At 55.0% G+C, this 24,048-nt stretch overlaps 1 protein-coding gene across 12 annotated transcripts in view; it reads right to left on the reverse strand.

Annotated features, from left to right (window-relative positions):
• Positions 1–4,057: 4,057 nt before the first annotated feature.
• Positions 4,058–24,048, reverse strand: part of Anks1a (ankyrin repeat and sterile alpha motif domain containing 1A) — a 182,306-nt gene continuing 162,315 nt past the window's right edge. For 5 of the 12 annotated variants that reach the window (XM_076858866.1, XM_076858865.1, XM_076858862.1 and 2 more), the window contains 10 exons: positions 16,469–16,567; positions 15,639–15,791; positions 15,386–15,493; positions 13,918–14,097; positions 12,067–12,192; positions 11,689–11,760; positions 11,437–11,523; positions 10,735–10,872; positions 8,521–8,691; positions 7,718–8,289 (listed from right to left, as the gene is read on the reverse strand). In XM_076858866.1, coding sequence (XP_076714981.1) covers positions 8,140–8,289; positions 8,521–8,691; positions 10,735–10,872; positions 11,437–11,523; positions 11,689–11,760; positions 12,067–12,192; positions 13,918–14,097; positions 15,386–15,493; positions 15,639–15,791; positions 16,469–16,567 — 1,284 coding nt within the window. In that variant the 3' untranslated portion in view covers positions 7,718–8,139. The other 7 variants (XM_076858870.1, XM_076858869.1, XM_076858864.1 and 4 more) reach the window with 4 other exon arrangements.

Genomic DNA, 24,048 nt, shown 5'->3' on the forward strand with positions numbered 1-24,048 from the left:
CTCCCAGGATGGAGCGCCTGTGACTGTTATGCTCGAATTCGGGACCCCCAAAGACCACCAGAGACCCAAGATCGATGTAAGCAGCAAAGAGGTGTTTATTGCGAGCTAGCTCGGTCCTCTGCACACACACAGCAACTGGTGATGCTGAGAGGCCCAGAGCCCAGGGTTTGCAGCAGTTTTATACATTCTTTGGAGAAGGCAGGGACTTCACATACATCATAGCATCTCTTAGCAAATCATCACACACAGCAGGAAAATCAAACAACAACTCTAAAACATGATTAGCATATTCACTGGTGGGAACAGATTGGCTAGGGGTGATTGGTCAGTACAAAAGGGGTTATTCATTTGAACTGATTGGTTTAAGCCAAGAGGGGTGTTCGTGCTGAACTACATGGTTTCCCAACTTGTTATCAACCACCATAAACTACTGGGAGGGTCATCTGGCATCCCAGGTATTTCCCTGTCTCATGCTGATTGGTGGCTGCTATGGATCCCCACCTAGCCTGACTGAGTCAGGGACACCTGGCGCAGCAGATCTCTCCTGTTATTTGTAGATAAACAACTTAGCAGGGTGGGAATGTGCCTAGGAGTGCTCTGTGGGTCTTTCCAAGGACAAAGGCCATGTCCCTTCCTTGGACAGGCTTTGCTCTGAGATAGAGGCTGGTTTTTCATGACCACTTGTTACCCTGGTCTGACACTGCCCCGTGGGAGCACTGGGCCACCTCATGATGACCTGGGGAGGTGGCAGCTAAGCTCCCCACCTGGCCAGCACAGGTGGGTGTGGGGCCACAGTGCCTTTTCTGGTGTTTGGCTGGGGAAGAGCAACCACTGGCAAAGCTGTCTTTCGAGGCTGCCCTTTCCTGGTCCTGGCTGGCTGGTGTCCCCAGGGGCTCTACATGGAGCCAGGAGAGGAAGGGTTGCCTGCGAGGAGATCCAGGTGTTTGGTTTGGTTTTGCTCCTGGGTTGAACTCAGGGATGGGCTACCTCAGAGCTGCACCCAGCCCTTCTTATTTTTTAAAATTTATTTATTCTAATTTGTTATACATGATAGCTCCCTTCTTATTTTTTGAAACTGGGTTTCACTAAGTTGTTCAGGCTGGCCTTGAACTCAGGATCCTCCTGCTTCAGCCTCCTGAGTAGCTAGGATTACTGGCATGTACCACCACACCTGGCTAATTGTTTCATTTTCTTTTCTAATTTTATTTCTTGTAGCTGTAGATGGACAGCATGATTTTATTCTACTTATTTTTATATGTTGCTAAGGATTAAACCCAGTGCCTCACACATGCTAGGCAAGCACTCTGCCACTGAGCCACAGCCCCAGCCCTGATTGTTTTTTTTTTTTTTTTTTTTATTTTTCTTAATGGAGCAGTTTGCTATGCAGGACTGTTTGGGTTTTATGTAGTTGAATATGTTAATCTTTAAAAAAAGAATTCAAGAGTTTTGTAATACGTTTGGAAAGACCTTTCTCATACCAAGATTATGAAAAAATGTCTCCCTCTTTTTCTAGCTTTGAGGTTTCTTTTCTTTTTTACATTTAGATATATGTGAGCCATCTGGGATTTATTTGGGGTAAGTAGGAAAACAAATCTCCTGCACCCCGAGCCAGTGGCTACCTAGTCATCCCCACTCCACTTACCGGATAGTAACTATCTTAGGTGTCTGGACAGTTCTTTACTTGGCACACGCTTGTTTATGTCCCCAACAGCCAAGTCCTGGAGAGAACAGCATGGGGTCCTGGCACCTGCACTGAGCCTCGAACAGTTCAGACCTGTGCTTGTCCTTGGGTGTTAGTTGGTGACAAATTGTGCCATGGGAGTGCAAGACAACTGAGATTGGCTGAGCCTGTCTGTGGGACTCGGGGGACCTGGACACGCTCTAGGAAGCTGGGTGGCCGCGGCTGACTGGAGGGTGTTTCCCACTGCCTTAGAAAGTACTCCAGTGGCCAGGTTCTTCCCCCTCAGGGCCCGCTCCTGGCTGAAGGTGACATTTCCACTGGTACTGGCATTGCCAAGCCACTTAGGAGCTTGGCCACAGAGCATCTGTGAAGAGCAGACCAGCAAGGATGTGGGGAAGTTGACAGAAACAGGCCTCTTCAGGGGGACAGAGGGGAGCAGAGGGAGAGGGCTGTGAGGTTCCCCATGCTCCACTCTAAGGTCCAAGAGCAGACACTTTGCTCATCGCCTGGCCTCTTCCTGCTTCAAGTCTGCGTGCTTCCAGGGTGTGGACCAGGCTAAAGAGGCAGAGGGACACTGCACTGCTGTTGTGTCCCATCTAGTCCCCGCTTGATGCCACCTTCTTCCTTCTCTCCCTTCAATTTACCTCTGGCTCAGGGACAGGCAGGGTGCCGGCCACGGACTCTGCCTCCCTACCCTCCCGGGCCTGGGCACCATCAGCCCTGTGGCCTCGGGGGCAGAGTAGAAGTCCCCTCCTGTGAGCTTCTGGGTGGCACGAGAAGCAGGTCATGAGTGGCAACGTGTCCCAGTGCCATATTGCAATGGCGTAGTGACACTATTTATGACCAGACTTGTCTCTTCTGTCAGGTTTCTCCTGCCACGGACAATGCCACAGCGGCTGGAGCGGTGGCCCCAAGCCTGTGCCCTGCCTGCTGTCCAGCCTGAGTGCTGCGATGCTCTCTGGGAAGCAGAGCCTGGGTCGGGACCCCTCGGCCATGGGCTGGCTGGCTAAGGCAAGAGACTTTCCATGCTTTGGACCTTGTTTTCTTCACAAGTAAAATAGGGTGCTGGGCTGATCATGTTTTTTAAACCTTTTAACAAGTGGAAGACTTCACAGAAACTCACGTTCTGTGTTGGGCATTCGGGTTGAGGCAGGCCTAGGAGCATGGGCTCAGACAGTTTGGAGCCACTGGGGTGGTCTCTAAGTCCTCCTCTTGGCTCTAAGCAGGGGTTCTAACCTTTCTGAGCCTGTTTCCTTCTCTATGAAGAAGAGAGAATACCTCCCCACAGAGGCGTGGGGCTGGGGCGATGGCTGCTTTGAAAGTTTTCCACGGCACTTGGAACGCAGGTATTCAGTGAGGTTGCTCCTGTTTGTGCCTTTCCTCTCCCTCCCACTCCCCAGCACTGGGGACTGAGCCCAGGGGCACTCTACCACTGAGCTAAATCTCCTTTTTATTTTTTGAGAAAGGGTCTTGCTAAGTTGCCCAGGCTGGCTTCAAACTTGCAATCCTCCTGTCCTAGCCTCCCAAGTCTCTGGGATCATGGATGTGCACCTGGCACGTTCTCTCCTTTAAAAACCAGCTCAGGCACCACCCTGTCCACCATCCCTGGGGGCACTTAGTCCCTCACATCTCTACAGCTCTTGGACTGTCTCACAGGCCTCACCATGAGGCTGCAGGCCAGTAGCTAGCTGGTTATATCGAAAACTTGACCTCCACACTTCACTCTAGGTTCCTGAAGGGAGACAGCCTTCCTTCAGTTTTAGATCCACCAAGGTGCACAGCCTGGTCCCTGGATGTTTAATAAATGTTCATGGACTAAGAGCGCAGCCCAGGACGTAGAGATGTACCTGCAGCAGTGTGGCCCTTCTCTGATATTCACAACCAGACGTTCCTAAGCATGGGGAGGTGAAGAACAGGGCCCCTCCACTTACAGGGTCAGCTGTAACAGGCCACCCAAGGCAGCTACCTTTTGAAGAATGCCTGGCAGGGAGCAGAATTCCCAAACTGTCTTCTACGCCAAACAAAGTAGGGTGCTTATTTCTAACATGCAGCAGCACCCAGCCCATATCCATGTTTCTGCCAGGAAATAAAGTTCCTATTTCAGAGACTCCAAAACATAAGGCTGGTTTTGTGTCACTTCTCATTTATTAATTCAGTCTGTTCTAAGTTGTACAGTTATGAAAATAACAAAACCAAAGCTGGAAGCCCAGAACTATTTACACTCTCTGTGTAGTGAGGTCAGTCTATGTTGCTGCACATATTGGTTATGTTTGGTACCACAAGATGTTTATAATTCAGACAAAATCAGATTAACAATTATATGTACAGTAAAACAAAAGGGGAAGTCATTCAAGTATCAAAATACAGAGACAAAGATTAAATAACATTTTTATTACAATTCAGTCCCATCGCCACACCATTAGCAGCAACAGTCTTGTGAACTGCGCTCTTCGGGCCTGGGTATCTCAAAGCTGACCGCGTTCAGACTCGGGTTCTAACGTCTTGATGCAAAGCCACGCCGCCTGCTCAACCCCAGGCTCCTCCAGAACGCCCGCCCTACGAGGAGGCCAGGGGCGGAGAGGGAAGACGGGAGGGCGGCTGCTGAGAGGAGAGCAGGGGCCAGGGAACCTGCGGCCAGCACAGGACTGAGCGCACGTGGGCTCCGCCCAAACACCGCGCAGGCGCAGGAGCCACACGGCGTGGGGTGCACTGAGAAGGCAGGGGCCGGTCCACCTGAAGCCTGACCTTAAAGTTGCAATATTCCTTTCTGGGGAAGGTAGAGGAAGAAGGAAGGAGAGAGCGAGCAAGAGAGGTCCAGTCACTTTCCTAGTTTCCACATTCAGAGAGAAACCCATCCCGCCCCCGGGGCACAGGAGCACAGCCCTGGAGGCTTCCCAGCAGGAGACACCTGAATAAATACAGAGGACTAGCAGCTTCTGGGGGAAGAAATGCCTCCACGTGTCTAAAAACAAGACAGCTTCAGGGACTCTGTAGTGTGTTTCGGGCAGCTCCTGCCGCCAGCTTCGTGCACCGCGGCTCCGAGGAGCAGGAGCGCGGGGGTGGGGAGCGGGGGTCGGGTGGGGCGGGCGCTGGCAGCAGCCCAGCGCAGGGCCTGGGAACCCGGTCTCTGCGTCTTTCCCACGTGGTGTGACCTGAGGGGAGGATCCCTATGGCCAGGTGCAACTTCAAGGTGTCAGGCCCTTGTTTAGTCTGGAAGTGGAGGACAACCTGCCTCTACTGCAGAGGGGGCTGCGCCCCACGGCACTGCCTGGGCGCTCAGCAGATGGACACGGCCTGCTGTCCTCTGCTTGATGATCACCGGGGCTGGGAAGGTGCCCAAGGGCACGCCCTTGCACACGCACACCAGCACAGATTCACTCACAGCCTTTGCTGGGAAAGAGAAGCGCCGCTGAGGCCTGGATACTCACCCAGGACCACAGCGAACCAGGTCTGCTGACCCCGCAGCACGCTGCCTGCTGCCCCCTGCCCTGGAAGAGACTGGAGGGCAGCTGGCCTGGCTTTGCCTCAGCCCCTTCAATTCTCCAGCCCAGGAAGAACAACCCCAAGTAACTTTCGGATGAAAAGCAAGGGCTAAGCAGCAGTGGAATGCCAGGACACAGCCTGCCCTCAAGGCCACACAGGAGGAATCACATGGACTGTCACCTCATCTACTTTTTCCGTCCCTGGAGCCACATGTGCCCAGCAGTGGAGAACTCAACACTCAAACCATAACGCAGAGAACCAAAAGCAGCCCAATCACACAGACCTGGTCAGGCAAGTCGCCAATTGGCAAGTAGCAATCTTAGCTGACCTTCCCATTAATGCCCAAAACACGGCGATTTTCCCGTTTAACTTGATTGAGGCAGAATATCAGCGGGGCATGTGGGGCAGCCAGCCTGGGCAGTGCCCAGTGCCCACCAGGTGAGCCACTGGGAGCTCCCAGTACCAGCCATGACATTCTGGCACCAGAGACTGTTTGCCCCGCTCCCTTCTGGCCCCTGGACCTTCACACTGGGAACCCCAGGAGCAGATCAGAAACCTCTGCTTCGGCCCAGGTGCCTCTGAGGCTGTGTTCTTACTGAAGAACCCAAGTCCAGCTCTAGATGGGGACAGAAACTGAGAAGCCTGTGAAGGGCAGCAGCCACCTTGCTGGGTCTGAGAAGCAACCCTCAGGAATCCCCTCACCTGGGCCTGCTCCTTCTAACTCACCCAGGGCCACTGCCTGCTCCTCACATCCCAGGCCAGACCAAGGCCCCAAGCTGAGGACAGGGCTTTCCCGACTGGCTTTTTGGCTAATCTCAGTCCCTTAGTCCTCTGACCCCATGGTTATTCACCTAAAGATTGGCAGTTTTACCTAGAGGTTTGAGCCAAGTGTTAAAAGTTCATTTTATAAAAAGATTTTTTTTCCTATTAAAAACATGTTACTCTGGACAAGTCACTTCTTGACCCTCTGGGCTTCCAGGCTCATCTGCTAGAGGCCTGGAGTGCTCCTCCGCACCAGGCAGGGCTCACTCTGCAGGACCTGGTGGTGGCAGACCCGGGCCAAGCAGCTGAGAGGAGGTCCTGCAGGCGGGCTGGGCTGGTCTTCAGAGCTGCAGGCCAGGTGGCGGTGGCAGGGGGCAGAGCCTGCTCCCCACGGCTGTTTCCGCAGCACAGTGTGGTTCCTCAGTGGCTCAGCTTGGCAGAAGCAAACAATGGGGGGAGGAGAGGGTTAACCAAGGGGCCTGCACAAGTGGAGGAGACTGACAGGAAACAGAAGCAGGACAGAAAGGCCCTGGCCCCCCAGCCCATCACTACCTCTGGCTCAGGAAGGTACAAGGACAGGCAGGCAGCAGCAGGACCCACCCTGATTTACACCGTGGGGATGGCTCTAATTGCTGGCTTTTGCCCTGGATTGCGCTACATCTGCCACATGCCACTTCCCATGAAATCACTTCTTTCCTGTCTCCTGCCCTCGAACCGTGGCCGGCCCACGGTGGGGAGTGCGGCCTTCCTCCAGGACTCGCTCACTGTCCAGCGGCTGTGAGGAGAGATGGCCTGGCCCTTCCCAGAGGAGTGGAGAGTTGGGGGAGAGGCCAGTCGGGCACTGGACAGTGGCTCTCTCAGGTCCCCAGACTGGGGAGAAGAGTCAAAGCTCCCAGAGACCACGGGAGGTGCTTGGTAGGCCCTGTGCCCAGGCAGCTGCTCTGGGGGAGAAGACAGCACATGTGTGGGACCCAGGCCCCCCTTGAGCTGGATCCTACAGAAAGGGCCTCCTCCTCATGAGCTGGGCTGCAGAGCCAGGACCACTACACCTGTTCTCAGTGGTGAGATGTGAGGAGGGACAACCACAGGCCCCTGCTTCCTTGGCATGGAAGGCCCACCAGGACAAGGAGCCCTGAGACGCCAGCCTGTGGGCCTCAGATGCTCACAGCCCCGCGCCCTGCATCCAGCTGTGGGCAGAGTGCAGGGTGCTCTGGCACCAGGTGGTCACAGTGGTTGGTTGTGTCAGGAAAGGTGAACGGAGTTAGCTCTTGGCATCCAGCTGTGGCTCAGGATGGAAGACGGGAGAGAACAGCCAGCTCCACAGAGCTACCAGGCGCCCGCTGGCTTCGCCCAAAGCCCACCCCTCAGCAATGCAGTGCCCACTGCAGGGCTCCTGGTCGCAGTAGAGCCCTCTGCCCCTTGTGCCCACCTCAAAGGCAACTCGCCCCCCCAGCTGTCCTCAGCCCAAGGGGAGAATTCACAGTGTTCGGTGGTATTAGGTACAAGAGCTGTGAGTGTAGCATCTACAGCTGCTGCCCGGGAGGGGGGCAGGTCCCCGCGAAGGTGGGGCCGTGGTGGTGGCAGCTGGAAGGAGAGAGTCGAGACAGCAGAAAGATCGGACGGCAAAGGCACAGTGAGACTAGTGGAGACAGGGTGGGCTGTTAGAAGATAGTGGTCTCATACTTGGTGCTGAGGCTCCGCTTGGAGTCTGGCTTTGGGTCCACAATCCAGGAGACACTGGCGTGGGACTGGGCCTCTTGGTCAGTGTCGGGTGGTTCCAGCTGCCAAACAGGAAATGGGGCAAGAGTGAGCAGGCTGCCCCGGGCCAGGGGCAGGTGGGGCCCAGCGTAGAGCCATAGAGCGGGCCCCTGGGAGGGGCCGGGAGGAGTGTTAGCCTCGCTGGAGCACCTCCAGAGCCAAGTGCCTCTCCCAGGGGTTTCTTGGGACTGTGTGGGTAAAGGAACCAACCCACTAGAGCCTCCTGCTCTGAGCCCCAAACCCACCCCATGTGGGGCCTGCAAACCCCAGTCCTGGGGCCCTCTACTGGGGCCAGAGAGCTCAGGCTGAGGAAGACCACAGCAGTCACCCCAGACCTCAAGGAGGGGACACGACAGAGAAACAGCTAAAGCACACACAGGAAGGGCAGAGAGTGTCTCAGGAAAGAAGAGAGTGTCAGTGCAGGTAGAGGGGAGGCCACCAGAGTCTGTGAAAGCTCACGTCACTTGAGGGAGACTGACACACAAGACAGCAGGAGGCGCAAAGACCTTGACTCCAGGACTAACAGACGGCAGCGGCAGGTAGGAGGGGCGGTGGGTGGTGCAGGAGTGACAGTGACAACAGCGACTATCGGGGGTCAGCGGTACCTGGGGTGCAGAGCAAGCAGACACAGACACAGGGACCAGGTCACTGGGGGCTCCCACAGGCCCCGCTCTCAGCAGCCCCATGGTGGCCTGTCCTGACAGAGGAGAGCTGTGGCCCTGGGGCGGGGAAGGGGCCTGGGAGTAGGGGCCAGAGGGCTGTCCCTGGGGAGGAGGGAGCCCAAGCTGCAACCCTGGGTCAGGGAGCCGGGGAGTCTTACGACTGGGCCCACGTACTGCGGACTTCCTTGTGCCCACCCGAGGCTTAGGCACCGGTTTGGAAGATTTTGTTTCGATCATCTCGACAGCAGAGGCCCCCAGCGACCTGGACTTCTGGGCCTGTAGGGCCAGCTGATAGGCCACCTCGAACGCCTGCCCCAGCGTCAGGATGATCTCATAGGTCAGGTTCTGGGAGGAAGCAGAGCCCACTTGAATGCTTGGATTTAGGAGTCACCCCCTGCCTCCTGACACCTTCCCCACCCTCACAGGGAACACGGAATTGTTGTTTTGAAAAAAACAAATTTGTTCCAATGCAAGTGGCACATTAGGGAAAAATTTGAACAGAATACAGTTAGGATCCAAGTTTGAAGCCAGTCTCAGCAACTTAGCGAGACCCTATCTAAAAAAGGGGCTAGGGAAGTAGCTCAGTGGAAAACACCCTGGGTTCAATCCCCAGTACCAAAATTTAAATAGTTTTTTTGTTTCCTTGGGTACAATTTTGTCTGACAGAAACACTAGGTATACATAAAACCCGCAGCCTGCCGAGCCAAGTCACGTGAGAGGAACAGAGCGCACATGCCATCTGCACGGTGCCTCAGAAGGTACCCCGGCTGTGCAGCCTGCCCACCTCCCGGACACTGTGTGGTTGACTCCTCCGTCTCTGCCCTTCTCTCCTCTCTCCCTCACTTTTGTTCTCTTCCCAAAGGCAGTGGGCCTGGGTTAAGGAGGGCAATTCTTTATTGTGGTGTCAGGGACTGAAGCCAGGGGCACTCTACCACCGAGCCACATCCCCGGCCCTTTTATTTTGAGACAGGGTCGTGCTAAGTTGCTTAGGGTCTCTCTCACGTTGCCCAGGCTGGCCTCCAACTTGCAAACTTGGCTGGGAGTGCACGTCCTGCAGGCCAACCTCAGGTCCTTCTCAAGGTAGAACTATGGCTACTGTAGTATTAAAGGTATTTCTTAATGATCTAACATGAATAAAATAGTGCTAGTGGTTTTGTTCTAATTTTTAAATTTTAACCATGTCACTGACAAATTTGCTAGTATTATGCCTCAACTCTATTTGCCCATAAACCCTAAGATCGTTTCTTTTTTCTTTTTTGTGGTGCTAGAGATGGAACACAGGGCTTTGTGCACGCTAGGCCAGGGCGCTACCACAGGGTTACACCCAGTACTTTTTAAATGTGTTTTGAGACAGTCTCACTGTATTGCTGAAGATGGCTTTGAACTTGTGATCCTCCTGCCTCAGCCTCCTGAGTCTCTGGGATAACAGGTGTGTGCCACTGGGCCAGGCCCACTCTGTAGTCTTGACTGATTTTACAAAGCGTGGTGACGGTAGGAACATGGGTGCTGCATTACAGCAGGGTCGGCTGCAGGTAATCAGCCATCGACCACCAGGGTTGTGTGGATCACCTCATTTAAGCTTTAGGCAGCCCCATGAGGCTGGTTGTAATTCCCTTTGTACAGAGGAGGAAAACAGGTGAGGTGACATTTCCAAGATATCACAGCCACAAATGGCACAGCTGGGTGCCTGATTTCAGAACCCAAGCTCCTAGACCCCATTGGCCCAGAGCAAGCAGAGGGTGCGCTGGATCAGGACCCAGGGACAGGGACTATCCAGAGAGATCTGTGTTCAGGAACCACAGAGATTCTGGAAATAGCTCCTTTTCCTGAGGGTGACAGGGACCTGACGCCCCTGCTGAGGTGAGGAGATGGCCTGGGGTCCTGGCCAGGCCTGGTCTCAGGGCAGAGAGCATCCCTGGCACCGGCTGTAAGCTCCTGTCCAGGCTCTGTGGGCAGCCGTGTGTGGAGGAGGTAACTCTGCAGCCCTCTGGGAGACGCCTACTGCGGAGGGCACTGCTGCCCCAGGGCAACGAAGAGGGCACTTCAGGAGCCTGCCCACTGAAGGTTTGGGGAGTTGGGGCAGTGGGTTCACAGACAGAAGGCTGGGGAACAAAGGCCTTGCCTGACCAATAAACACTGAGCCAAGAGCTGAAAACCTCTGTTGCTAGCCGCGGGGCCAGCCACTCCTTCATCTCTGAGACTCAGTCTCCTCACTACATGAAAGGGACAGGAATGGATGCTGCTGGGCTCCACTCAGGAATTACACATTTTGCCAAGCGCCAGCAGGGGCCAGGACAGCAGCCCCCATGCCCAGCCAGAGAGAGCCAGACCCCTCCAGGGCTCACAGTCCCCACTGCCTTCTTGGGGCCCAGGTGGCCCCTTACTCACCACATCTACTGTGCTGAACACGTGGCAGTAGTGGTGGCTAGTCTGCAGGTCCTTGGTGATGTAGGCAAAGGTACAGAGGTCCTCCGGGTCCTGGGCTGCACAGGAAATGTTGCGGATCTCGTGCTCTGCGATGACGTTCTGGGGGGAAGCAGTGTTCTGGTGTTTCTGGGCTCCACCCAGAATGCTTCTGGCACCTCCCACCCCGGCCTCCCACGTCACTACCTTTCTTCATCTCAGCCTAGACATTAGCCAAACCCCACTTCTTCCCTCCAACAGTGGGAGTGAGAGCAGTATCTTGCCTGGCTTAAGTGTGGGTCTCACCTGGACCATAGCAACTAAGGCAGTGAAGCCTTTACCGCCAACCATGAGCTCTCTCCAGCGCCTGCCACCACCAAGGGTAGGGGGAGGTGGAAAGGGTCTCAGGAGGGGCGTGGGGAGTCCTCTGCTCCCTGAGGGATATACCACTGAGGGCCCATGAGCAGGGAAGCCAGTAGACCGGAGTTGGGAAGGCAGCACCAGCTGCCACTACAGTGGGGACAGGGGTAGGATCCAGGGTCAAGGATACAGAGCATATGAGAGACAAGAACTTGCGGAAGTGGTGGACACGGGAAGTAAAAAGAGGGGACCAGGTTGCTGTCTCGAGCCCCATGGCTCTGAACGGGAGATGGCCCCACCCCTTCTTAGTCCTCCTAAGAAGCACACCTTGTTGGAAGCATCGATGAACTTGACACCTTTGTATGTGATGGACAGGATGATGGTGGGGATCTTCTTCATGTGCTCGGTGGATTTCTATAGGAAACAAGGGTGGTCCTGAGAACGCCCCATTCCCCTGGAATCTACAGCCCCTGCCCCCTTCCATCCCTCTGCAGTGTGGTGGGCCTGGGCAGCTGCAGCCAGGACTCAGCTTGCTGCTTTCTGTCCTAGGCACGCCCCCCCATCCCACAGGTAGCCTACCCGCATCTTGGCGCAGGCGTCCTGCGTGGATTCTGTCCCGCGCAGGTCTTTGATCAGCATGGAGCCCAGATACTGTGAAACAAGCAGCAACTGGGATCAGCAAGGAATGTTCGCATCCATGCAGGTGACCCAGGAAATCTGGGACGTCCCACCATACAGTATTCACCTTTCCCAACAACACCCTTCCTACCCCAGCTGGGGAGGCCCCCGTTTTCATTTCTTTTTAGACCTACCCAGAGGCCTCTGCTCCTCCCCTTGGCTTCTAGGAACAGCTGAGGGCAGAGGATGGCCCTGGCCTAGCACTGCAGAGGGTCAGGGGCCTGTGGGAAGGGGTGGGAGCAGGGAGGCTGGCCACCTGAGAGGGCGAGAGTGACTCACGTTGGCCTCGTAACCGCAGGACTCGAAGATGAGCTTCTCCGGCTGGTGTTGCCAGCTCTGCACGGGGGCGTAGGGGGCGGCTAGGCTGGGCGGCCGTAGGGTTAGTTTGGCCTCGCGGTGCTCCTCCTGCAAAACACACAGTCGGATAGTCGGACAGCTGCCCACCTGCTCCAAGGGAGCCCAGGGGCCTGTTTGGCTCCACATCAGGGAGGAAGCTGGTGACCTCAATGAGGTCAAGGGTCAGAGCAGAGGGTGGGGAGGCAGAAAAGCAGACTGTGGTGGAGTGGGGGGCACTAGCGACACCAAGGAATAGGCAGAGCAGCTGGGACCCAAGCCAGCCAGGAACAGGGCTGCAGGAGGGGTCAGCATTGTCTGATGAGTCTCGAAAAAGATGGAGAGACCACACAGCAGAGCACATAGGGGAGCATTAGCTGTGGGCCATTCAACACAGAACAGGGGTGGCCACAGCAGGAGCCAGGTGCCAGAGCGCCTCACATCCCAGTCAAGGGTTGAGGACTCAGTCCTGGGTGGGGGTGGGGGTGGGGGGAGTGAAACACCAGGGCGAGGCCACATTTCAATGGATCCTTCTGGCAGCAGCTAGGGGTGGGGAGAGGGTCCTCTAGTCCAGGCCCCAGTGGAAGGAAGATTCAGGAAATGCTAAAGACTCCCACTCCCAGCAACACGCAGAGTCTCCACACAGAGCCACTGAAGCTGAGGGGTGACGTACATATTAGATCGTACATAATTCATGGCTGTCAAACTATGGAACCTGCCTAGGTGTCCATCAGTGGATGATGGATAAAGAAAAATGAATTTATGTCATTTACAGGAAAATGGATGGAACTAGAGACCATCATGTTAAGAGAAATAAGGGAAACTCAGAAGGTCAAAGGTCATTGTTTTTCTCATGTGAAAGCTAGAGCAGAAAAAGGAAAAGAAATGTGGGGGTGGGGATCTCATGAAAATTAAAGGGAAATCATAGAGGAAAGAGACCAAAGGGTGGGAGGGAGGGGGGAAGTGCTGGGAGTGATACTGGACAAATTATATCGTTACCTTGTTTGCATATGAATATGTAACAACAACTCCATCAATATGTGCAACTACAATGTACCAATAAAAAAATGTGGAAAGAAAAGCATGTGGCTCGGCTGTGGAAAGTGGTGGACACGGGAGACCCCAGGGATGGTGGGCAGCAGTGGGAGGGGTGAGTAGAGGGCAGAGTTCACCCTGGGGGCAGAGGGACACGTGCCACTATGGTGTTGGACAGGCCAAGGGACAGACAAGGGATAAAGCCAGAGATGTGAGCAAGGCTGGAGCTGGGACAGGAAAGTCCTGAGTAAATCTGGGAGCCCTGAAAGTGAGCCCCAAGGCAGAGAGCTCTCAGTGCAAGAGGCGCTAGCCCTGGGCAGGGGCTGGAGGCACCCTGCAGCCTGTGATGAGGTTCTGCTGGGCCGGTGGGATGACGACGTGGAGTTGGGGCTTAGGGACACTGGTGCTGAGGAATAGACAGGGCGAGAGTGGAGGGGACAAGGGCTCTGTGATGGCTGTGGTGATCAGCAAGGGCTGCAGGGCTGGACTGTGGGAGGCTATGGTCCCAGAGGAGCCAGCAGAGCGAGCTGTGAGGAGGACGTCCGGGGTGCGGGGTGCAGAGGCAGGCCCAAGGCATGCATTACAGTCTGCTCTGGGAGGCCTGGGGCTGGACGGGCCTCACCCAGGGAGCTGCGTGGTGAGTGAGGGGAGCAGGCTGGGGTCACTCGTGATTCATGCCAGCACAACAGTGCTCAGCCACAGCAGGTGGCTCCTGGAGGCCCTGCCCTACCCAGGGGACCTGGCTGCAGTCCTTCTGCCTACCTGGATTCTGAAACGCTCTGCTCGAGAGGGTGCTGCAGGGTCCTGAAGACTGTCATGCCGCCTCCTGCCTGTGTCCCCAGAAGGCAGCAGCAGGTCTGCTGACCGCCCGGTGCAGGAATCATTCTGGCTCAGTGGGGACGAGGTCTGGGAAATCAAGTCTTGGCACTGTAGGGGGAGAAACTGGGTGACGCCGACCAGTCATCAGCCCAGTCCAGTGGCAGGCTGGAGGTGTCAGGGGTGCTGGGCTGACTGGGGCTGGGCATGGGCAGGTCAGTGAGACAGAAGAAGCAGGGAGCTGAGAGCCAACAGCAACGAGCCTGGGGTGAGGCCATCAGGACCACTTGTAGTTCAACAGTCTCCCTTGGCTGGGGCTATACCAAAAAGATGGTTAAAGGGTAAGGGAACCAGAGAAGGATTTCCCAAAGATGAAGTCATCCCTAATAATCCATTGCAGGACTCTGAGTTGTATGACTAAATATAAAGTCTTTCTCAAGACACCACTCAACTGCAGAGGGCACCGCAGCTGGCCTCCCCAGCTCCCTGATAGCAAAGTCAGCTGGGTGTTTGGTTTTGAGAATGGGGCCAGGCCTCAGCCTCCTCTCATGGAAGGGAAGGAAACAGCCTGCTTTCTGAACTCCGCAGAGCTGAATGGGATGTGCAGCAGGCAGGAACCAGTGCAGGTCAGGGGCTGGGGCAGGGCTGCCATGTCACTTGCCATCACAGCCTGTTCTATCCTGCAGGTTTTGGGGAAGCGTACCCTGAACACAGTCTAGCATATTTCCGAAGTCAGGGATCACCTGGCTTGAGCAACCATCATTTGAGAGGCTTTTAAAAACACAGATTCTGCAGGACATGTGGTGAAAGCCTACAATCCCAGTGGCTGGGGAGGCTGAGATGGGAGGATCACAAGTTCAAAGCCAGCCTCAGCAACTTAGCAAGGCCCTAAGCAACTCAGTGAGACCCTGTCTCTAAATAAAATACAAAAAAGGGCTGGGGGTGTGGTTTAGTGGTTAAGTGCCCCTGGGCTCAATCCCCAGTGCCAAAAAAAGAAAAGAAAAACATAGATCCTTTTACTGACCCTGCAGGAATTCTCAATCTGAAGACTTGGGAGGGGGCCCAGGAAGCTGAGCATCCTGGCTGGGGATCCCTAGCTTTGTCCCGCAGCCTCTCTGCCCCACCCTGCTTTGTCCCCATAGGGTGCACAGCTGAGCTCAATGGCCAGACTGGCCCCACTGAGCTTGGGGTCTATTAACTTTGTGATATTTAAACTGAGTTCTTTATTATAGTCCATCTCAAGTTTTTGGATAAATAACCAGGCAAAAACCTTTCTCTCCTGAGCTTGTTTTGACCTCTGTGAGGGAGGGCAGGGATTTGTCTCTCTTGTATGCAGACGTCACACAGTCTCTGAAGAAGTCACCAAATGCCAAGAGCAAGCGCACAGATGTGCCCTTTCCCTCCCCCAACTCACCCTCAGCTGGGAAAACCTTGGGGGCTTCTGCGGCGGCTCCTCGTAGGGCCTCTCTGCCAGGGAGGCGATGATGCGCTTGCGATGGCCCAGCAGGTGGACCTTTAGGACCTGGGCAGCGAGGAGGGGGGCAGGCAGGTCAGTGGCTGACAGACCCCAGCCCCCCAGCTCTAGGCCTCCTGCTGTGGACCAGGCTGTCACTGAGGGAACCTGCATGTCAGGAGGGGCCGGCAGCCCAGCCTGGAGCCGTACTCACGTTGACAAGCTCCAGCTCCCAGAGGTTCTTCACAGTGTCGATGGAGCTGTAGCCACTGGACAGGAAGGAGTGGACGTAGTCCTGCAGCCCCAGGGAGTCCAGCCAGGAGGGGACAGATGGGGGACTGTTCCCATCATAGCCCAGGGCCTTTACCTACAGGGGAAAGAGGTGGGACCGACATCTTAGACCCACAGGACGGGGATGCAGGGACCAAGGGCCCAGGTCAAGAGGGTCCCTAGAGGCCCGACTCTGTAGTACTCCCAAGACTGATCTTGGCACAGCCCTTTCTATCAGGCTCTGGGAAGTGGAAACCACTGGAGAACTCCCTGTCCGCAGGGACAGGGCAGTGGTGCTTCCTGAGTGCTGGCAGTGGACGGACGGGACTGCACCAGCACAGAGGCTAAGGCTCAGGCCCACTAGCTCCTGGGAAGCTGCCTCCTCTGCTGCCTGCTCCTACCAGGTCTCCCTGGGGAGGGCCAGATGCCAGGGTGAGGATGGGCTGGCCTGACACTGGGAGGCAGGAGAAACCCCAAAGTGGGCTCTGGTGTCAGGCCAAGTCTGTGGCACCTGGCTCCTGAGCCAGGAGGATCCCTCCTCAGCCCCAACAGGATGCTCGATGTCCCTAGAGCTCAGCTGACTCCAGAAGCTTCAGGACTTAGTGAGGGGGGGAACAGGACCTGGTGCTCTCTGGGGCTCCACGATGAGGGGCAGACACCCCACTGAGATCTGCACACCAGAGCCAAGCTCCTTCCCTGTTCCCAGTCTAGGAGGCAGAGGGAAATGGAGCTGGCCCTGGCAGAGGCCAAGGCTACAGCGCTATTGGTGGTCACCTTGGGCAGAGAGCGTGCAGCCTGGAGCAGCTTTCGCCGGTGCTGTGGGTCACTGATGCCGATTTCCCGCAGGTCCTGCTCTTCCATCACGTTAGACCCCTGAGAGCAGAAAGGAGGACGTTAGGGCCCCTCCAGAACTGATGGTTGACGGCCGGGACAATCGTCCTTCACGGCAAGCACCTAGAGGGTGTGGAGCTGGAGCCCCCCACAGGAGGCTGGGCACGCTATGGACAACTCTACCCAGACTGCCCACTCCTACAATATACCTGTGGTGTTGACCTGGGCCAGGACACATGGGGCGCGCAGGCTGCCAGGTCCTGCCACAAGCCCAGTTCCCTTGGTGCATATGAGCATCTTTCTGGAAAGCAGGTTCCAATCCAAAGTGGAGAACTTGGGGACCAGTGCCAAGGTTCCTCACAGATGTGATTTTGTAATTACAAGGCTGCAACAAGCCCCTCAGGTGGACAGCTGGTGACAGAGGCAGGTACCAGAGGAGCCAGGCTCACCTCAAGGAGTAGGGTCAAATGGGGAGATTTGGAAAAGTTCTCCCTGCCAGGGGGAGAAAGGCCAGGGCTGGGCCTGATCTGGGCAGTTCTCACTCAACTCCCCAGGCCCTGATGGGAAGGTGCTGCAGTGTGGCTGGTGCTGGGTGCTCACTTCCTAGGTGACAGGGGACTGAGAGCTTTCACATGGAACATCCCACTTCACACTCAGGCCCTGTGCAAGGGCCTTTTCAACCTCATTTCATAGATGAGAAACCCGAGGCGCGAGGGGTCAGAAATCCTGAGAGCTCACCCACCTGGTGGTGGAGCTTGGAAGTGAAGCCAGGCAGCCCGACCCTGCTCCATGCTCCTCACCCCCAGGACGCTGTGTCATTACGATGCCAGTCACAAGAGGAGTTTTCAGATTACATTTCAAAATACACAGTATTGCCAATAGCAGGAAAGCCACGGGTTGTGCCCGGTCGCTCACAACAGCCCTCCCAGAGGCAACTGCTGCCACTTCCTGGATGCTGCAGTCCAGCGGGGCGCGGGGCGTGTGCACACGGACCTGTGTGGTTCACCTCTGCACAGACACAACCGCGACTGCCGACTGAGGCCCTCCTCGCCACCTGGCCACACACGGGCAGGCCTGCCTCTTTCCTAGGCTGTGGGGTTATCGGGCTTAGGGAAGGATTTATGGAACCCATTCCCTGTAGGAGAATGTTTGGTTCCACATTCTGTGGCAGACAGCACTGTACGAAGAGCCCCCAATGGGTATCACTTCTAGATGGGATTTCAAGAAATCTGAAAGTCTATTTTTTTTTTTTTTGTGGTACTAGGGATTGAACACAGGGGTGTTCTACCACTAAGCTACATCTCCAGCCCTTAAATAATAATAATAATAATAATAATAATAATTATTATTATTATTATTATTTTTAAACTTTGAGGTAGGGACTCATTAAATTGCTGAGTTTGGCCTCAACCTTGAGATTTTTCTGCCTCAGCCTCTGGAGTAGCTGAGAGGCACCACTGTGCCCTGGCTTATTTAAAATTCTGATGGACATTTCTCTCTCTCAATGATGTCAGCTAGGTTCCCATGGTGTCAACAGCTGATGGAGAAATGGCTGTCACTGCATAGATGCTAACACAGTGCACTGGCCTAAATATTTCAGTTAACAGATCTGTTTAGCTTCTTCCATTTTTGGGGGGTGGAATAACCAGGGATTGAACCCAGGGGCATTTAACCACTGAGTCACATCTCCAGCCCTTTTTTAATATTTTATTTAGAGACAGGGTCTCGCTAAGTTGCTGAAGCTGGTTTTGAACTTGTGGCTCTGTAGCCCAGAGCCACAAGGTGGGCTCTGGGCTACAGCCTTTCCCTGTCCTGACTCACTCAGTCCCCAGGGCCACCTGGTGTGTGTTCTCCTGTGTCCACTCCACAGATGGAGACCAGGAGGCTGGCTAGGCAGGGGCCTGACTCTCAAGCCTGTTTCCAAGGGCTTGGCCTGGACAGTGGCTCCCCAGCACTGAGCAAGGCTGAGGCCCCTGAGGAAGGCATGGAGCTCAGGGGAAGTGGGAGGAACTGGCCAAAGCCAAGGGGAAGGGGCTCTCCCAGCACCCACGGCCTTCTCGTCCAGCGTCCTCTGGCCCTTCAGAGCCTTCTTCACTATATGATTTAGAAAATGTCCTTTTGCATCCTGAAGAGCACCTCCTTGCTAATATTTTGCAAGTAAGGTCTTCACTCAACAAACAGTGAAAAAGCCTTTGAAGGGCAATGTCTGGGAGAGGTGACACATTTAGAGCCCCTTCAACCAAAGGTGAATAGGGCTGATTTCAATTCTCCGCTGAGGGTCGAAAGGCTATTCCAGGACTGGGAGGGGCCAGCTCAGGACTTTGGCTTCCTGCCTGCTGCTCAGTCTGCTCAAAATTCCTGTGTGTGTGACAAGCTGGGGCATAGGGCAGGTGGCAGGGAGGTGTCCTGGGACAGAGGCCTGCATGTCTTAGCACAGTTTGACCTCCTGTGCCCGAGCAAGGCCTGGCTGACTGTCCATGCTTGATATCTGTGTCCAATCTGGTAGGAGGGGACACCGATGACTTAAATAAAGAAGAAGAAAAAGAAAGAGGCCGAACAGCAGCTGAGCCATGTAGACTTCACAACAGGCCTCTGAGGACCCTCTGTGAAGACGGGCAAGGGCTGGGGCGGAGAAGCGGAGATGCTTTTTCTTCTACTCCTCCTACATCCCAACTTCCCTTCTGACCCCAGGAGGCCTTTTCTCTCCTGCAACAATCCGATGCCCTGTGGACACCAGCAGGGTGTCCTGCAGCTTTACTCAGTTCTGACATGTCCACCTGGGGTGGGTGCAGACCCACAGGTTGGCGCCCAGTAGCATAGGACATCCCACTTCAGATGCCAGGTGTCCCCGCATACCTGACCCACTGGCTCTAAACCTGAGGTTCCACGCCCCGTCCTGGAGCTGTGGTTGGCTAATGGCTCATAGAATGCAGGCGCGCTCCCCACTTACATCTGCTCCTGCACTAAAGAGCACGCAGCTCAGACTGGCCAAATGGACGAGATGCCCCGGGCAGGTACCGGGAGACACAGGAGTTTCCATGTCCTCTTGGGGTGCACCACTCTCCTGCACCTCCTCATGGCTACCAACTCACAAGCGGTCCCAACCCGTCCTGTGTTTTTATGGAGGCTTCATTATGCAGGCATGACTGGCTGCTGGTGTTCCACTCGGCCTGCAGCCCCTTTCCTCTGACCCTTTAATGGCCTGGTGGCTCTCCTGGAGGCCAGCCCCCCTCCTTGGACTCTCCAGGGGCCCAGCCACCAGGCATCTCATTAGCGTACAAAGGGAGAGTCCCAGCATTCTGCATTCTATGTGCCAGGAAAAGAGAGGAGGACCCCAATACATATTCCTTCTTACATCACACAGCCCAGGAGTGGGGAGGAATGGGGACACTAGAGGGAAGGAAGGGTGCAGAGCGAGAGGGACCATGACCTCAGGGAGCCTTAGGGCTAAAGGGCAGGCTGCAGAGGGCATGGAGAGGGTAGAGGGCAAGGCCAGGAGGGTCCAGTAGGTAGAGAAGCAGTGCATGTGGGAGGGGCGCCCAGGCTGGGGAGGGATGGCTGCTGAGGGCCAAGCCATGAAGCTATGCCAAGGGCAAGCTGCCCCCACCCCCCGTGAGCTCGCAGAGCCCAGATGAGAAGAACTGGAAGCAAAGCGAGGTCACGTCTGAACTCTGAGTGACAACACTGCCCGTGGTGCTTCCCTGGTCTGAGTGGGGAGCCTGGGGTGGTCTACGTTAGGAAAACTGAATGAAGAGCCCAGGACTGCTGACCTCTAGGAGCCCATCCACATCTGACGTCCTGCCACAGCACTGAGCTCTGCCCACCTGCTGCTGCAGAGTGGCATGGGACAGGGAAGGACACGGCAGTCACCCACAAGCACTACTGGTGGCAGCAAGGCCTCACTTGACTGTTGCTCACATGCTTCAGCCTCTCCTAGATGAAGACATTTTCAGTGGGGGATGCTTAGTGTACCCTGAGCACCATGTGATCAGATCACCAGCAAATTTCAGGTGGGCTGGGCTCCCCATTCCTGCCAGCTGGGAATCTAGGCCCCAGAAGGTGTGCATGCTGGTAAGCCCAAAGCCAACTAACACTTAATCCCAGCCCTTGCCCAAGAGCCATCAGAAGAAGGGCAAGGCCAGCAGGTGCCTAGAGAGTGCCTAGGTGGTCTAGAGAGGTTGAAGGGGTAAGTGGCCAGGGAACTCCTGCTAAGGCCGCTGCCCAGTAGAGCCAAGGGAAACCTCAGTATCCCCTCCTTACACAGAAGGTCAGAGCTCCAGGGACCTGGCTGCTACTGCAGCATTGACTTTGGTCAGCTCTGTCTACAGTCAAGGATATGAATGTCTCACTGGTCCCCATCCACCTCCACCGCCCCACCAGGTTCCTCCTATGGATTCAGCAGCAACACAGATCACTCAAAGAGGAATTTATAGAGAGAAAGCATACCATGGCTGCTGGGCAGCCACAACCCCCTGTACCGTGGAGATGGCTCTGCTGGGGGCACAGAGCTTTGGGGTCTGGGGAGGGGCTGCGAGCACTGAGGTACCTAATCCTCTCTGGTAAAGCCTTTCTCCCTCAGTTGGACACATGTCACCTGTTAGAACTCTGTGATTTGGGTGTATTGGAGTGCTGTGTCCAGAGGACCTGCTAAAAGGAACACATACCCCCACACCTTGGCACACCCAGGTTAGAGGTCCTTGTACTTGGGGCTGCCCTGGATCCCCAAGGCAGGCACGGCTGGGCTTCCACCCAGAGCACCTTGGACAAACCTGCACTGGAACACACCCTGGTGCACTGCGACTGTGCTGATGGCCCCAGGGGAGGTGGTCAGTGCTTGGGAAGCAGGTGCTTCAGCATGGTCACCTCCGTGGAGTCTGCCAGCCACACCTGGAGGCTCCACATCTGATGATCCAACATACTGCAGATCAAAGGCCATCATCCCTCGATAACTGCGGGCTCCGGACTAGGACTGAGGATGTGCAAGTCTTTATGTAAAATGGTGTGGTGTGTGCCTATCACCTGTGCACGCCCTCCCTACGCCTTGTATCATCTCTCGATTACAATGGAAATGCTGTGTACATAGTTGAGTATTTTTACTTTTTAATTTTTTCATTTTTATACTAGGGATGGAACTCCAGGGCTCTTTACCACCAAGCAACATTCCCAGTCCTTTTTCACTGTGAGGCAGGGTCTCAATAAATTGCTAAGGTTCTCTTTAAGTTGATGAAGCTAGTCTTGAAATTGAGATCCTCCTGCCTCAGTATCCCAAACTGCTGGGATTACAGGCATGTGCCACCATATTTGACCTACATTTTTATTTGTCTTATGTACTGTCAGTTTTCCATTTTTAGTTCTACTCTTCCTATCTCCTTTTTTTTGGGGGGGGGGTACTGGGGAATGCGTCTGGGGGCACTTAACCACTGAGCCCTATCCCTAGCTCTACTCCTTTTTTTCCTTTTAGTTTTGGGACAGGGTCTCACAAAATTGCCAAGGCTGATCTTGAACCCGTGATCCTCCTGCCTCAGCCTCCCAAGCCGCTGGAATTACAGCAACTGCACCCAGTAATTTTCATATCTTTTGGATTCATGATTGTGAAATCCAAGGACACAGAGGGCTATTATGAAATAATCATGTCTGTACAGACTTTCCTGCTTGTCTTTATTCCCTGAACAATACAGTATAACAACTACTGATGCGGGCCCAGGAGCTCTAGGACACCGGAGGGAAGGGAGAAGATGGAGCTGGAGTTGGGGTGCTGCAGGGGCTTCCCTAGAAGGTGGACTTAGGTAAAGCTGGACCTTGCAAGATGGGCAAGGGCTGAACAGACGCTGCAGAGGCAGCAGAGAACAGGTGCTGCTGCCAACACCATCATGGCCTCAGCATGGGTGACAGTGATGACAGCCCAGTGTCCCTGGCACTAGCCAAGTGCCTAGCGCTAATCTTATCCAATCCTCCACAAGGTGGGAGAAAGACCCATTTTACAGAGCAGGAAACCAAGGGAACTAAGTTAGTTGCCCAAAGTTACCACATAAACCAGTGGTAGAGCTGGAGTCTGCTCCAGAGCTTGCACATCTGAGGGGCCTGGGGTGGATGGAGCAATGGGCCACAGGAGTGGGGTGCAGAGGGGGAAGCAGACCTCATCCGAAAAGCCAAAAAGCCTTGAGTGGGAGGGCATGGGTCTTCCCAAACTTAAGATTTCCAAAAAGAGTCTAGGAAAAGACTGCAGCCTGCAGCTCCCCTGCTCCACAGCTGCGGAAAGGCCAGGGTTGCCTTCCACACCCACTGCCACCCAGAAAAGCTCAGGGAGCCCAGGTGGTACTCTGGAAGAGATGTGAAGGGCTTGGTGTGGAGGGACAGTCCTGGGCCCTGCCAGTGGCCACAGGTCAGCCCGCCAGCATCTGAGCTTCACATAAACCAAGGCCACAGGCAGTGATGGACACATGACTCCTGGGTGAGCTGCACTGGGTGGGACCAGGATTTGGCAGGGCCCTGCCTGCCTCACTTGCATGTTTGTCGTTCCCCTGCCTGGCACTGGGCATCAGAAGGCAAGGGCAGAATCTCCTCCCTTGGAGGAAGAATGACCAGCTCTGGTCTGCACTGCAAGGTGATCACTCTGCAGCCCTGCCTCCTCAGGGTTTCACAGCCAGGGTGCTCCCCAGGGGTTGGGGACTGGTAGGACTTGGACACACAAGAGAATGCAAACAAGACAAGAACAGGTTTCTCAAGTAGGGAGGGGGAGGACGATGGAAGAGCTGAGCAAAGGGACAAAGTGGTGCTCAGCTCCCGGAGGGACTGATTTGCGGGCCTGCCAGCTCCTGGAGCTGTCAAAGCTCATTCATGAGCCCTGGGCAGAGGCAGCAGGCTCCGCCCACCAGCCCCTTGGCCCATCCCCAGGGCCTCTCCAATCGCTGAGGGGATTCTCACAGCTTCCTCAGGCCTGGGCAGCTTCCATGTGCTATTTACCCCATTTCTGCCTTCCAGAGTGGGCTAGATTTCCACTGGGACCTGCCTCTGTCTTCCCCATATTAAATTTTTTTCCCTCAGTAGAAAAGTTGAATGAGTTATTATATAAAATTTTAAAAAGAAAAATATATATGGGGGTGGGCAGGACTATCATACTACTGTTATGGTGAATTCTTCTACGTGAGTTAATTATCTTAAAAACCTAAGATTGGAATGACTTCTACCATTATAATGTATTTTCTAAGCTTGTATTTAAAAAAGTTTTTAGCAAAATTGGATTTGCAGTGTGTACATGCTGTTTTTTTCACACAACAATATACCAGGTGTCACACGTCCCTGTGACACTGAGCTGTCTTGGTGAATGCCTGCAAATACTGCACGTGCTCCAACATGCCCGTGATCCCACCTGCCGCCAGAGACTGGGCTCCTGCCATCGCAGGCCACCCCTAGAGCCTAGTACTGGGCAGGGTCATCACCAGGGCATCGGTCACTGAGCACAGGGCCCCGGTGTTGGCCAGAACTGCCTCTTGAGCTGGGCTGGTCATAACCATAGGTGTGCC

The sequence above is a fragment of the Callospermophilus lateralis genome, chromosome 6 (assembly GCF_048772815.1).
Source record: "Callospermophilus lateralis isolate mCalLat2 chromosome 6, mCalLat2.hap1, whole genome shotgun sequence".
Taxonomy (NCBI): Eukaryota; Metazoa; Chordata; class Mammalia; order Rodentia; family Sciuridae; genus Callospermophilus; species Callospermophilus lateralis.